Source organism: Mustela putorius, unplaced genomic scaffold, assembly GCF_011764305.1.
Source record: "Mustela putorius furo isolate JIRA1106 unplaced genomic scaffold, ASM1176430v1.1 tig00003853_pilon_pilon_pilon, whole genome shotgun sequence".
NCBI lineage: Eukaryota > Metazoa > Chordata > Mammalia > Carnivora > Mustelidae > Mustela > Mustela putorius.
In genome coordinates, this window is record NW_025422005.1 from 25,254,052 (window position 1) to 25,267,898 (window position 13,847).

General features: G+C 47.7%; 1 protein-coding gene across 4 annotated transcripts in view; it reads right to left on the reverse strand.

Moving 5' to 3' along the window:
* The window catches only part of CSMD2 (CUB and Sushi multiple domains 2), a 600,967-nt gene that overhangs the window by 291,441 nt on the left and 295,679 nt on the right, over positions 1-13,847 (reverse strand). For all 4 annotated transcript variants that reach the window (XM_045064163.1, XM_045064162.1, XM_045064161.1 and 1 more), the window contains exon 7: positions 2,629-2,706. In XM_045064163.1, coding sequence (XP_044920098.1) covers positions 2,629-2,706 — 78 coding nt within the window. The remainder of the gene's footprint in view (positions 1-2,628; positions 2,707-13,847) is intronic.

Sequence of the window (13,847 nt, forward strand, 5' to 3'; positions counted from 1 at the left end):
ACACCCCTCCCACAGTCCCCGGAGCCCACCGCATGGGAACCATGCCACCCCTGGTAGCGTGTTAACACAGTACAGCAGTTTCCCGCCCTCTTATCCAGTACTCACACCACCCAGGAAGCACGCAGAGCTAAAGGCTGTGGGATGAGGATGTGGCTGGACCAAAGAAGAGAGCCCACGGCAGAACCCACCTACCCAACCCTAGCCCCGCACATGTGCAGCCCACCCTGCCACACCCCCTTTCATCAGGCTGCTAGAAGTAAGGCTCAGGCACCATCCTGGAAGTCACCAGCCCAGGGTAAGTACTCACAGTCCCCCAAGACCTGTCTTCCTGGGAGGCCTGAGTGCAAGGACTTCCAGGCTCCCCGGGAAACAAGCAAAGATAAGTCCCCGTGAACTGAACACTTTATGTGTGAATGCTGGAGTCCAGAGGGCTTTCCCCTCTCTTTAATCCCAGCCTCTCCTGGCTATTCAAACCAGCTGCTTATGTTTGTAGTATTGGTTCGCGGTTGGCTACAGAGGGATGGGAGGAAAGGGGGAGTGGGCCTTACCCCAAGAAGCCGAAACACGCTCAGAAAGGCAGTGTCTTCCACCCAAGGTGAAGGAGATAGGGACGTGTGGGCAGTTGGGATTGATGGCCAGGAGTTGGTGGTACCCACGGACCACCCAGTGAAGGCAGTAAGTAGGGTTTGGGATAGGTCGGGGGGTCCACTCTTTCCCTGAAGTTCAGGACATCTGTCCACAGGGAGTGTGGGTAGGCCACCAAGGAAGGGCCAGACACCTGCAGACATTTGGTGGCCTGCCTTCCACACAGTGTAGCCATGAACCCATCTGTCTCTGAGGAAATCTCAGAGGGGAGACCCGTGTCTTATAGTAGAGTGATAAGTATCTTTTTCAGAGTTCCTGCATTATTTCACGAGAATAAGCTTTCTTCATCTTTCTGAGGGAGTTTCAGACACCTGAGTAGCTAATGAAACACATGCCTCCTCCCCGAAAGTGCACTCACAACATCACATGTAGTTTTTAGCCAGTTCACGGACCTCCTCAAGTCCTAGGTCAGGAAGGCCCATCCTAGATTCAACAGCACCCTTGGGAAGAAGGGAGGGTAAGGTTTTGCATCCATTTCACAGATTTGGAAACTGAGATACTAGTGCCTGGAGTAACAGAGTCACTTGAAAACACACTGGGATAAAAACTTGCTCTCTCAAATCTGGGCCATGTCCCTGAAGTCTGCAGGTGGCTCCAAGGAAAACTCTGAAACGAAATCACGCCAACCTCAGTTCATCTCTTCTGTGGCTACAGAAGGAATGAGACTGTGAGGGCCAGAGCCGTGGCTCAAGCCTGCTCTGCAGACTCCTGGTTTAACCCTCAGTTCCCCTTGCTCCTTCCCCTGGCACCCTCATGCAGCCCAGAAGCAAGGCTCCTGGCCGCCCCTTTGCCATCAAGGGCAGAATGTCAGAAATGACAGTCCCCAGAGACTTGAAGAACCAGAGAAAAATCCCATAGCCAGCCTCAGTTCAGTCGGAGCCTCTCCCCCATCCAGTTCCCTGCCATACACGGACGGGCCTCTGGAACCACTGATGGCTGCTCTCCATCCCTCTCAGGAAGTACTTCCAGACCCTCAAGAGAAGTGAGCATGTGGAGGTGAGATGAAAGGAGAGAGTCAGGGTGAAGGGGAGAAACTGAAGGAGCAGACAGCAGAGAGGGTGTGGAAGAAGGAGGGTGGGAAGATTGGGAGAGAGAGAAGCAGAAAGGCAAAGGAAGGGCAGGAGAAGGAAAAGCAGAGAGCTGGTCATCTGGGGGTCTCTAACCACAGAAGGCTCCCTACACTCAACTTCAGAACAAAACCTGAGGGGTTCTTGGGAAGATCTCCATTGCTTTCAAGTCCAGCCCTCCAGGGGTGGCCCAGAACCTTCCTGAACCCCTTCTTATACACTAGCCCAAAAGTCCCTTAGCACAGGCTCTAATCAGTTATTTCTAGGGTGACATTCCAGCCCATTCCCCAGCACCAGATGTTCCCCTTTTAATCATTCAAACACCAATAGCAGAAACATGTTCTCATAGACAAAACTGCCCCTTGCCCCAGCAGAGAGACCCCAGCACTGACTGAGGGGTTGAATGCAGGAGCCCACCCTCTAGCCCAGCCAGGTCCAGGGACCCTAGAACAGGATCTTGCTCTGGGATCTGCAATGGGGACCCTGCAGCCTCCAAGATCCCAGTTGGGGGTAACTGACTCCTAGACAAGGAGCAGAAAGAGGACTGTTTTAGCAGGTGGAAGTGATTCAAAAGGAAAAATAAAGAACGAAATGTAGCAGTAATGACTCCCTGGACTACAGTTACAATGGGAAGTGAGAGGGAAAGAGGAGGAGGGAGGGAAGTGCAGGGAAGAGGATGAGGATGAGGAGGAGGAGGAGAAGGAGGTGGAGGAGGAGGAGGAGGAGGCAAAGGTCAGACCCTGGGGCTGCTCACTGGCCACTAGGTCAGTGTGTCCATGTGCAGAACCCGAGACCGAAGGAGGCAGGATTGAAGGGAAATCACTCTAGCATCATCTGGCTTCCCTGCAGTCACAGCACCAGTGGGTCTGACCTCAAGCAAGAGGCCCGGCAGGCGAGCAGGCAGGCAGACACTTACACACAGATGTCTTCTGGCTGTTGTGTTTGCTGGGCATCAGCTTCACACCTCGAGACTTCAACTCAATTTGCTTCTTGACTAGAGAAGAAGTAAGAGGGAAAACCATTTTAGTTGTTATCGGTGACTAGGGATGTGGTCCTTCTAGAATAATCCCCACTCTTGGCTTGGGATATTCCAGGGTGGGTCAAAGCCAGAAACCCCTCTGGGCAAAAGGTGCACTTGATTGCAGCAATGCCCCCCAAACTGTCACCCTCCCTATATCTTCACACTTTGCAATGTGACTTTATAGTTCTTTCCATTAAAAAGGTGGGGCATATTCCCTCACCTGTTGACTTTGGGTTCAGCAACTGGAATTTTAGAGGTCTTGATGTGTCTGAAGGCTTGCAAAGTACCTGTCAGATTAGGCTTGTCCTCTCACATCCCGACCATCCCTGGGAGAGATCATGATTGGTCCCAGGAGGATGAGGAGCATATGTGGCAGAGCCAGTTGGCTAGCTGAGTGAGCCCAGCCTATGCTAGCTGACCTACTGTGGGCAGGGGAAGCAGAGTCCTGGAGGTCCCTGGGGGATGGTGCCTGGCTCAGGTGGTGCCCTGATGACTAAATTGGGTTCTGATCCCATCTCAGTCTAGACCACAGCTCATCAGGAGTTTGCTAAATAGCGCAGAAAAGGCATCAGAGCCAGGATGCCACTGTTCCAAAGACCAATCCTCTGAAGCCAGCCACCTCCTTTCTGTCTGACTTCCCCAGGTCCCCAAGACATTTTGCTGGCCTCTAAGGGCTTCATCCGTTCTCTGGGTATACGGCTCGATGCATCTGTCCCAGACCCTCAAGCCTTCTCCCTGCTGGCCCCTGCTGGTGGCTCAGCCCTCTCAGATGAGTACCCAGCAGTGGTAGCAGCAACTGTGACCAGGCACTTCCTGTGTGCCAGGCCCTGGGCTAAATGACTTTCAAGTTCTTTTATTCAGGTCAGCATCCCTGACTTGTCTGTTTCCCTCACACCTACTATCCACACCGGATCCGTCAGGATCCCTCAAACCCTTCCAAGTAGATCCCAAGTGCAGTTTCCATGTCTGTCATGGAAATCTCGGTGATTCTCCCTGGTTGCCATGACCTCCCATCCTCCCTGCCCCATATAGCCTGTTCTAATACAAGGGCCAGAGGGATCCTTTTAAAACATAAGTCAGATCCGTACACCCCAAAGTTTACAGCAGCGATGTCCACATTAGTCAAACTATGGAAAGAGCCTAGATGTCCATCAACAGATGAATGGATAAAGAAGATGTGGTATACACACACACACACACACACACACACACACAGTACAATATTATGCAACCATCAAAACCCCCAAATCTTGCCATTTGCAATGGTGTGGACAGAACTAGAGGGTATTATGCTAATGAAATAAGTCAGTCAGAGAAAGACATTATCATATGATCTCACTAATATGAGGAATTTGAGAAACAAGACAGAGGATCATAGGGGAAAGGAGGGAAAAATGAAACAAGAGAAAACCAGAGAAGGAAACAAACCATACGAGACTCTTAATCTCAGGAAACAAACTGAGGGCTGTTGGAGAGGAGGGTGGTGGGAGGGATGGGGTGGCTAAGTGATGGACACTGGGGAGGGTATGTGCTATGGTGAGTGCTGTGAATTGTGTAAGACTGATGATTCACAGACCTGTACCCCTGAAACAAATAATACACTATATGTAAAAAAAATAAAAATAAATAAAACCCTAAGTCAGACCATATTATATCTCTGCTCAAAACCCTTCAGTGGCAACCTGCCTCTCCTAAAGTAAAAGCCCATCTTTCAAGTGGCCTTCACAGTCCCATCTGCCCTCCCAGCACCCCTCCGACCTTATCTTCAACCTTAATCACTCTTGTTCGGCCACATGGGCCTCCCTGGTGTTCCTAAAATATGCCAAGTGTGTTCCTGCTTCTACCTGCCAGCTCCCTAAAAGATTCTTCTCCAAAGGTATCTTCATGACTCCCTTTTTCCCTGGAAGCATCTGTGCAAATCCTGCTTTCCTGCAGAAACAAACACCTTCTCTGACCACTGATTACAGTGACACCGCACCTCCTGCTCCACAGCTCCCTTCCCTACTTTACCTCCCTAACTTTCTAACACACAGGATCATTGGTTTGTGTCCCCTCACATTGCAATATAAGCTCCAGGAAGGCAGGGGTTTTCATCTGTTTTGTTCATGCCTAGAATAGATTCTGGTACATGGTGGGCCCTCGATAATCATTTCATTTGCTCCTTACACATCCATCGACCTTGACTGGTGGTTACTATACCTATGTGATAGATAATCACATGGCAGTTCAGAGTGGTTTAAGTGATTTGCTATGGGTCGCACAGCCAGGAGGCAGCTGTGCTCTTGGCTGAACCTTAGCATCTTCTCTTGTGACCTGCCCCCAAAGCCATCACAGGGGCACTGTTGATCTTCTCCAGAATCTTTCCTTTGCCCCAGCTCAGTCCTGAAAAACTCGTACTTGCTCTGCACTTGCGGTAACATGCCAGTCCTGAAACTAAAGCCCACAGTGATCAGGCATGCAGGGGCCCATCTCCCAACCCCCTACAACCCCCAGATCTGCCTATATCAAAAAGCTCCCAAAGGGTTTGTTCCCTGGCAAGCTGCTAAACTGAATGCCTGATCAAATTCAGTTACTACCATGGAGTCACTGCTTCCCAACTTGCATTCAAAGTCTTTTTATAAATGTGCATTACTCTCCATGTGTATCCAGCAGGAAAATTTCCAATGAACACTAACGTGGACCCATTATCAAACAGAGGGTATTAGTAGGGAAACATGCATTATTCAAGCCTATCTAATACAGTGCAGCAGGAGGGAAATTCCTTGGATTCAGTCATCCCTAAGAGAACAGGACTAGTCCCAGTACTGTGGGGATAGCTCAAGTTCTTCTCCCTGATGCCCTGGCACTGGGGCTGGGGTGGGGAGAGGGGTCTCCATGACCCAGTGTGGTTCACTCTATGGGAGGTCTGTGCAGATGACTCTGGGCACCTGGCCAGGAAGAAGGAAGTAAGAGTATCCCCAGTTCCCTCATTTCCTCTCCTAGTATTCTCTGGAAGAAGGGAGGTGAGGAGGGGCCAATGCACCACGAATGCCATTCCAGGGGTAAATGCTCCTTCAGTTTTCCCTGCAGCTGCTGAAGGGGGACAATGAGAGGCAGGTGGGCATGAGGGGATGGTTAAGAGGGAACCCTTCTTTCTCTCTTCTCAAGGTTGCACTCAGGAAGAGGCTCCAGAAGGAATCATTCTAATTTCTGTGTCCATCTACTTTACTCGGTCTTCCCCAAGAAGGGCTGTGTAACCCACAAGGTCAGTGCTTTATAACCCTTGGGCCACTGTTAGCGGTGGCTGACGTCATCATCCTCCCCAGCAGGAATGAACTCTGTCCTTCCTGTTACTTATTGCAGGATGGAACTTGCTAAAGTGGTAAGAAGTGAATGAGAAGGAACCTGAGAAGCCTCAGGGGGCTTCTTAATTTACATATAAACCTTGGACTATTTACTCCTCTGAGTTGGTCTCAGAAGTGCATGGCCTGTGCTGTCTGTGAGGTGCTGTCTGTGAGCACCACACAAAAGCCTGGGGAAGGCAGGGGTCCTGCTCTCCGGATGGTTTTTCCTCACCAACAACACAATCTCTAAAGGATGTATGTCAGGCCCAATTGGCCCAGGCCCAGGCTCTGGGGAGGGGAGCCCATACTGTGGACTCATACCATAGTGGGAGCTGATGAATGGATCAGGAAAGTGGTCTTGGCTTGGGGGGTAAGCTCTTGGCAAGATCCATATTAGCAGGGATGTGGACATCAAGAAATCGCCTCCATGTATGCCAGGGCCTCAGTTTTTGAGCAATTCCAGGGAAGCTGTCACACCCTAAATTATAGACAACCAATTTGTCTCTTAAACAGTCTGACCAAGTGGGCAGTGAGTGATCAAGGAAAAAGGAACACTGTGGGAAATCAGTCACAAAATGAGCTTAGTAAGAGCTAGCTCTACAGACCAGGGCAGGCCAGGTAAAAAGCATCAGAGAACAAGAAGGCTTCTGCCTCTAGATCTCCACAGTATGCCACTGCCAGACCCAATCAGAAAGGCAGGATAAAGTAGCAAGAACCTAGAGAATTTCTGGCATGTATCCATTTATTCATTTGTTCATTCATTCATTCATTCATTCATTCATTCATTCAGGGAGCACCCACAGTGTAGTGCCAATGATATTACACCGAAGTTCTGGTCTTTAAAATGGATTTTGTAACCGTTGATGCACCTCAGATATAACGGAGCCTGGGGCCAGCTCCACAGTCCCGACCACACTTGTATGCACACCTCAATGCACATACATACTTGCCTGCACACAGATCCACACATGCATCTGTGTCTACAATCGGCACACCCACAACAAATTTGTGCCCTTGGGTATGCGTGGACCCAAACACTCACATACAAAATATAATTCCCTTTTGCACATGTTTTTGCACCGTGAACAAAATCAGGACTCCCAGAGAAAAGTGCTGGCTTGAACTGGTTGATGGAAATCTTACTAGGTACATTCATCTCCTCCGAATGATAATGACTACAGGAGACTGCCAGGCTGCTCCATTCATCCTTTATATTCTGGTTAATTACAAGACATTTCCCCGCTGTTGTAAAGGTTAGCGGGACACATGGTACACATTTAGCTAGAAGAATCTGGCAATACAAATTCCTTTCTAGTCTGCAGCATGAGTTATTGGGCTGAGCTAGCAAGAGACAAGGACCTGTTGTTGGAGGAGGGGAGGTGCTAAACCTGTCCCCAAGGCTCTGGGAATCACAAAGTGGAGGGAACCTGCAGCTTCTCCTCCTTCCAAAGGAGTCAGACTTCCCTTCACAAGGCTGAGCCCCGGTGCTAATCCTGATCACTCCTTTTTCCCCACCACTTGGCTGTATGACTGGCTGGACTATACCTTCATCTCCCCACACCTGTTCCATCACCAAACCTAGTTCATTCAGCCTTAGAAAAAAAAATCATCCAATGTATATCTTTCTTTCAGGATTCTAAGCCACTCTTGCCCTAAACCCTTTTTTGCTTGGATTTCATTCACCAATTCACTCTCTCTAACTCACCCCAAAAAGTGTTGCAGAGGATGATCTTTTAAAAACTAGAATCTGATTTTTCAGCTATATGTAGAAGAATGAAACTCGACCATTCTCTTACACCGAACACAAAGATAAACTCAAAATGGATAAAAGACCTCAATGTTAGACAGGAATCCATCAGAATCCTAGAGGAGAACATAGGCAGTAATCTCTTCAATATCAGCCACAGCAACTTCTTTCAAGATATGTCTCCAAAGGCAAAAGAAACAAAAGCAAAAATAAACTTTTGGGACTTCATCAAAATCAAAAGCTTCTGCATAGCAAAGGAAACAGTCAAGAAAACAAAGAGGCAACCCATGGAATGGGAGAAGATATTTGCAAATGACAGTACAGACAAAAGGTTGATATCCAGGATCCATAATGAACTCCTCAAACTCAACACACACGAAACAGGCAAACATATCAAAAAATGGGCAGAAGATATGAACAGACACTTCTCCAATCAAGACATACAAACGGCTATCAGACACATGAAAAAATGTTCATCATCACTAGCCATCAGGGAGATTCAAATTAAAACCACCTTACACAAGATACACAAGATATCACCTTACACCAGTTAGAATGACCAAAATTAACAAAACAGGAAACAACATGTGTTGGAGAGGATGTGGAGAAAGGGGAACCCTCTTACACTGTTGGTGGGAATGCAAGTTGGTGCAGCCTATTTGGAGAACAGTGTGGAGATTCCTCAAGAAATGAAAAATAGAGCTTCCCTATGACCCTGCAATTGCACTCCTGGGTATTTACTCCAAGGACAGAGATGTCGTGAAAAGAAGGGCCATCTGTACCCCAATGTTTATAGCAACAATGGCCATGGTCGCCAAACTATGGAAAGAACCAAGATGCCCTTCAACGGACGAATGGATAAGGAAGATGTGGTCCATATACACTATGGAATATTATGCCTCCATCAGAAAGGATGAATACCCATCTTTTGTAGCAACATGGACGGGACTGGAAGAGATTATGCTGAGTGAAATAAGTCAAGCAGAGAGAGTCAATTATCATATGGTTTTACTTATTTGTGGAGCATAACAAATATCATGGAGGACAAGGGGTGTTAGAGAGGAGAAGGGAGTTGGGGTAAATTGGAAGGGGAGGTGAATCACGAGAGACTATGGACTCTGAAAAACAATCTGAGGGGTTTAAGTGGTGGGGGGGTGGGAGGTTGGGGTACCAGGTGGTGGGTATTATAGAGGGCATGGATTGCATGGAGCACTGGGTGTGGTGAAAAAATAATGAATACTGTTTTTCTGAAAATAAATAAATCAATTTATTTAAAAAAAAAAAAGAAAAAAAAAGAAATAAAACTTGCCCCTGTCCCTCCCTTGTCACTGATGGCCTGCCTCTTGCTTGGCCACCAGCCCTGCACATATGCTTTCATTATTCACAGTTCTTTGCTAGACAAAGTCAATGTCTAGCACACTCGCTCCTTACCTCTCTCAGATTTATGCCAAAGATGGAAAATTTGCTGCAGATGCCCAAGATCTAATGCTTCAAGGTACAGACCTTCTAGCAGATGCTGAAACCCTTACTATGGAGAAGAACAGTGGAAAGAGCAGTGGTATGGAATAGAGCTGAGAAAGCCTCAATGTAACGGAAGATGGGGTTTCGGCTGCCAGGTCAGTGGACTTGGTGAGGGATAAATATAAGACGATTGTGCCACTGTTGATCAGGATTTTGCCAACACACAAATAAAGAGGCTGGGGTGGCATCACTTTTTCCACTGTACCGGCATGCGCCATGGCCATGGAAGGCTTTGAGAAGATGAGCAAAGGTGTTAATCTAATGGAAATCAGGAAAGGTGTGATGTTGTGTGTTGATACTGCAATTCCTAAACTTACTAGGAGCCTAAAGCTGTGAGAACTTGTGAAGACATTGCTCAGTTTGCTACAGTTTCTGCAAATGGAGACAGACAAATCAGCAATATTGTTTCTGATGGAATCACAAAGGTTCAACGAATATCCTTGCAATATGGGGCAGGAAAACACAGGAATCAAAGGCACAGAAGGAATCAAAGGCAGGAATCAAAGGCACAGAAGGTGCCCAAAATTACGTATCTCCCTACTTGAATAAGACATCAATAGTTCAGAAGTGGAAATTCTAGGATACTTAGGGTTTCCGGTGTCCAGTCCATGGTACTCAGTCTTGAAACCACCAATGTCCAATGAAAGTCTTGGGTTATGACTGCTGAAGATGCCCTCAGTACACTCACTTGGAATAGGGTAAATGTCAGCTTGTTGATTATAGCAACCCAAGCTTCAGGTTCTGGTCTCAGGGAAAGAACCAACAAAGCTTTTGCTACTGATGGTGTGATATTTGGAAAAGAGAGCCAGGCTCTGAATTTTCAAGATCATTTGCTTCATGATTTAGAAAAAGTTAGAAAGGTTATTGTAACGGAAGATGATGGCACATACTTGCAAGAGAGAAGTGACAAGATTCAAAAAGAGAAATGTTCAGGTAATCACTACTAGTGACCATGGAAAAGAAAAGCTCCAGGGACATCTGGTGACACTTTAGATGGCAGAGCTGTGCTGAAGGTCACCAGGACAAGTGACATGGAAGAGAATGAAAGGAAGGAGTAACAGATACAGGGAATGCTCCAAGACCCGTTGCTGGAAAAGGCGCTATCTGGGTGCCTTGCTTTGGTGCATTCCCACTTTAAATTCACTGCTCTAGCTAAAAAAGAGCAAAAAACTGGTATAGCAACAATGGAAAGAGAACATTCAAAATGCCACCAACGACCATTGCCAAAAATCCAGGAGAGGAAGGATTGTCGATAGTTTAGAAAATAATGTCCAGCTCCTCAGAAGCTGGTTAAACACTATGCTGGGTGGCATTTTGAATATGGTGGAAAAAGAAATCATCAACCCAACTATGGGCAGTAAGATGTACAAAACAACTGATGTCTGTAAGAAGTACTTTGTTGGGTGCTGCTGGTGTGGCCTGTGGGTTAACCACAGCAAACCTTGTAGCCACTGGAATCCCTCAAGAAGACAAGGATCCTGGCAGGGTAGGTGGCGGGCAGTATGAGAGTGGAATGTTCCAATTTCTAGACTCGTGCTTTGCCATTGTTAACAGGTTGTGTGGTGGTCTTCACAAGCAACTTCTGACAAGTCAGAAAATGACCAGAAGAAAGATATTTAAGGGAATTCCTATGGCCATCAGTTGTTGGTTTCATGGCCTGGGCAATACTTTTTGCTCTACCTGGCATGTCTTTTTCCCCTCTTCCCTGCTTGGCTACCTCTGGCTGGCGAAGGCCTGACTCAAAGGCTATCTCCTCTCTGTGGCTGTGGCTCCACCTCAGGGAGAAGTCACTGCCCTTACAAGATTTCATCCGGGCGTCTGTTGAAGCCCTTTTTCTACTGTGATGTCATGTCCTATTCTCCTAGCTATTTGTCCTCCAAGCTTACAGATCTGTGACCTGTGACTGACAGCCAAGCACACAGAAGTTTCCCTGAACTGTCCGATGACTGTGTGGATGAAGAAATGACCAACTGTTAGAAGAATATGTGCTTGGAGTTCATTTCCTGGCAAAAGGACTGGGTTGCCCTTGAAAGCAGGCGAGGTGAGGGGTGCTGTATTTTGTGTTCATGCTGTTTTCAGTTCAGACTCACTTTTGATTGAGTTTAGAAGGCTGGCCTCAGGGGCACTGGGCTCTGGGCTCCTGAGCCTGAAAGCAGCAAGTCTGCGATTCATGGAGGACACCTGGATATCCAGAACATAACAATGAGGCTGGCAAGGGTTGAGCAGCTCAGCAGGTGGACGGGAATTGGAGAGAAGAATCTGAGCGTGGACATAGGCTGCCTGAGGCACTTTGGCTCAAACCCAAACAGAAGCTTGGGTTTGTTATTATAAAAAGCATCTTGATGCATGCAAATTGGTTTCAAATGTTTGAGTTTCTTCAGCAAACAACTGAGACTCAGTGTCTCAGACTTCCAGAAAGCAGAGGAGCTGATTCTCTCACTGTGGAGTATCTCCCAACTCCTGGTTCCCAGAGTTCACTTGACAACACAGACAGTGAGAGGAACAGCAGAGTGAGGCTAGGATTTGGCTGGAGGGAGGGTCGAGCACTGGACAATAACCATGATGTCGGAGTGACAAGCAGAGAGCCCATGGCTGAGGAGCCGGAGCCACCAGGTCTACCTGTCACTGCACAAGGGGTTCCCCCTATAATAGGGAGTAGATGTTACTGGTGCAGTCTGAGGCCTGCGGGTTCCAATTCCTGAGCATCTGTCACATGCCAGATATTTTAGCAGGACGTCCTTCAATTTCCACTAGCCCCATGGGGGTCAATACCATTCCCTCTCTAGGGACCAGCGGGGCAATAGTAAGCTGGGAGGTATGCTCTCTTCCTTGCCAGGAAAGACCCTCACCAGTTGTGAACATAAGCCTCTGGGGGCATTTAAAAAGGCTCTTCTCAATGTCATTCCTTGCAGGCTTGAGAAGAAAGCAAGAAAGCAATTAGCACTGCAAGGAGGACTGAAAATATTCCTTGCCTGGAGGCAGAAGGATTGATTATATAATCTCAGTGGTCTCCCAGAACTGGAGGAAATTTAAGGAATTTCCATTTCTGTGATTGCCAAACATTTCAGGTATAGGAACCTGAAGTTACACTTCTAGGTAAATGCCCACTACACAAAGCAAATCAAAGAGGAACTGCTCTTTGGTTTAAGTTGATGGTGTGGGGGTGGAGATGAACCTAGAGCCCCGCCTGCTCAGTCCCTATCAAAACAGCTGTGGGGAGAAGCCCTCCAGGCTCCAAGGAACCCACTTTGAAAACCACTCTTCTGGGCTCCCTCCTCTCATGTTTTATACATTTGAAGAGGACTCCTGTTCTGAGAGGGGACCAGTGACCTCTGCCTCTACTTTGCCTTGAGTCTTCACATCTCTCTCTCCAGCCCAGATGCTTCTCTGAGCTACAGACTGACAGACCAGTCAGCTACCTACTAGATGGCCTCTAAGCCCCGATATGCCAATATCAATGTAGATCAACATGTTCCAAGCAAATCCACCCTCATGTGCCTCTGCCCCAGGCCACCTTGGTTAACAGTGTTATTTTTTCACCTTCTCCCTCAAGCTAGAAACCTAAAATTCACCTCTGAATGCCCTGCCTCCTTCCTCCACCCCTCTGACTCCCAGATCTAACAAGCCACGAGTCCAGGCAGGTGACCGTGGGGAGGCCTCTTCCAGTCTCTCTCTGCCTCTGCCTAAAGTCTAGGTCCTTGGAGATTTCAGGTTCTCCGAGACTCTTAACTGTCCTCCCATTATCATCTGAGAGTAGTCAAAGATCTTCCTGAAATGAAAATATGATTATGTCTCCCTTGTTTTTTAAAAATTTTTTTAAAATAATTTTTTATAGATTTGTATTTATTTATTTGAGAGAGAGAGCATGAGCAGGGGAAGGGGCAGAGGGAGAGAGAGAAAAGCAGACTCCCTGCTGAGCACAGAGCCCAAGGTGGGACTCCATCTCAGGACCCTGGGATCATGACCTGAGCCGAAGGCAGACGCTTAACTGACCGAGTCACCCAGGTGCCCATATGTTAAACTTTTGTTAACTCCTGTAAAAGACCTCTGATCTCCTGTCTTCAGTGCAGCTTCTCAGTGTTATCCCTGTCTCCCTCTCTAGGCTCGGAGCTTGCTGCCTTGATCATTGCCCCGCACTCTGGATGGCGGGCTTTGAGCTGGGGCAGCAAATATTTTCGGGGAGAGGGGAGGCCTGAGAGTGCATGAGTTGGGCTGTGGGTCATGTCTCAGCTGTAGACTGCCCAGCTCTAGCCTGGTAGCACTCCGGAGGATCTCAACACTTCGTAAATGAATGAGCAAGGCTGTATTCCATAAACCTTTATTTACGGATGCAGAAACTTAATATTTCATATAGTTTTCATGTGTCACGAAACCTTCTGATTTTCTTTTTCAGTGTTTAAAAACGTAAAAGCCATTCTCAGCTTGAGGACCATATAGAAACAGTCAGAGAGCTGGGTCAGGCCTGCAGGCTGTAGTTGGCCCAGCTCCTCCCTGGACACGCAGGTTTCCGGGGCTCCTCAGAC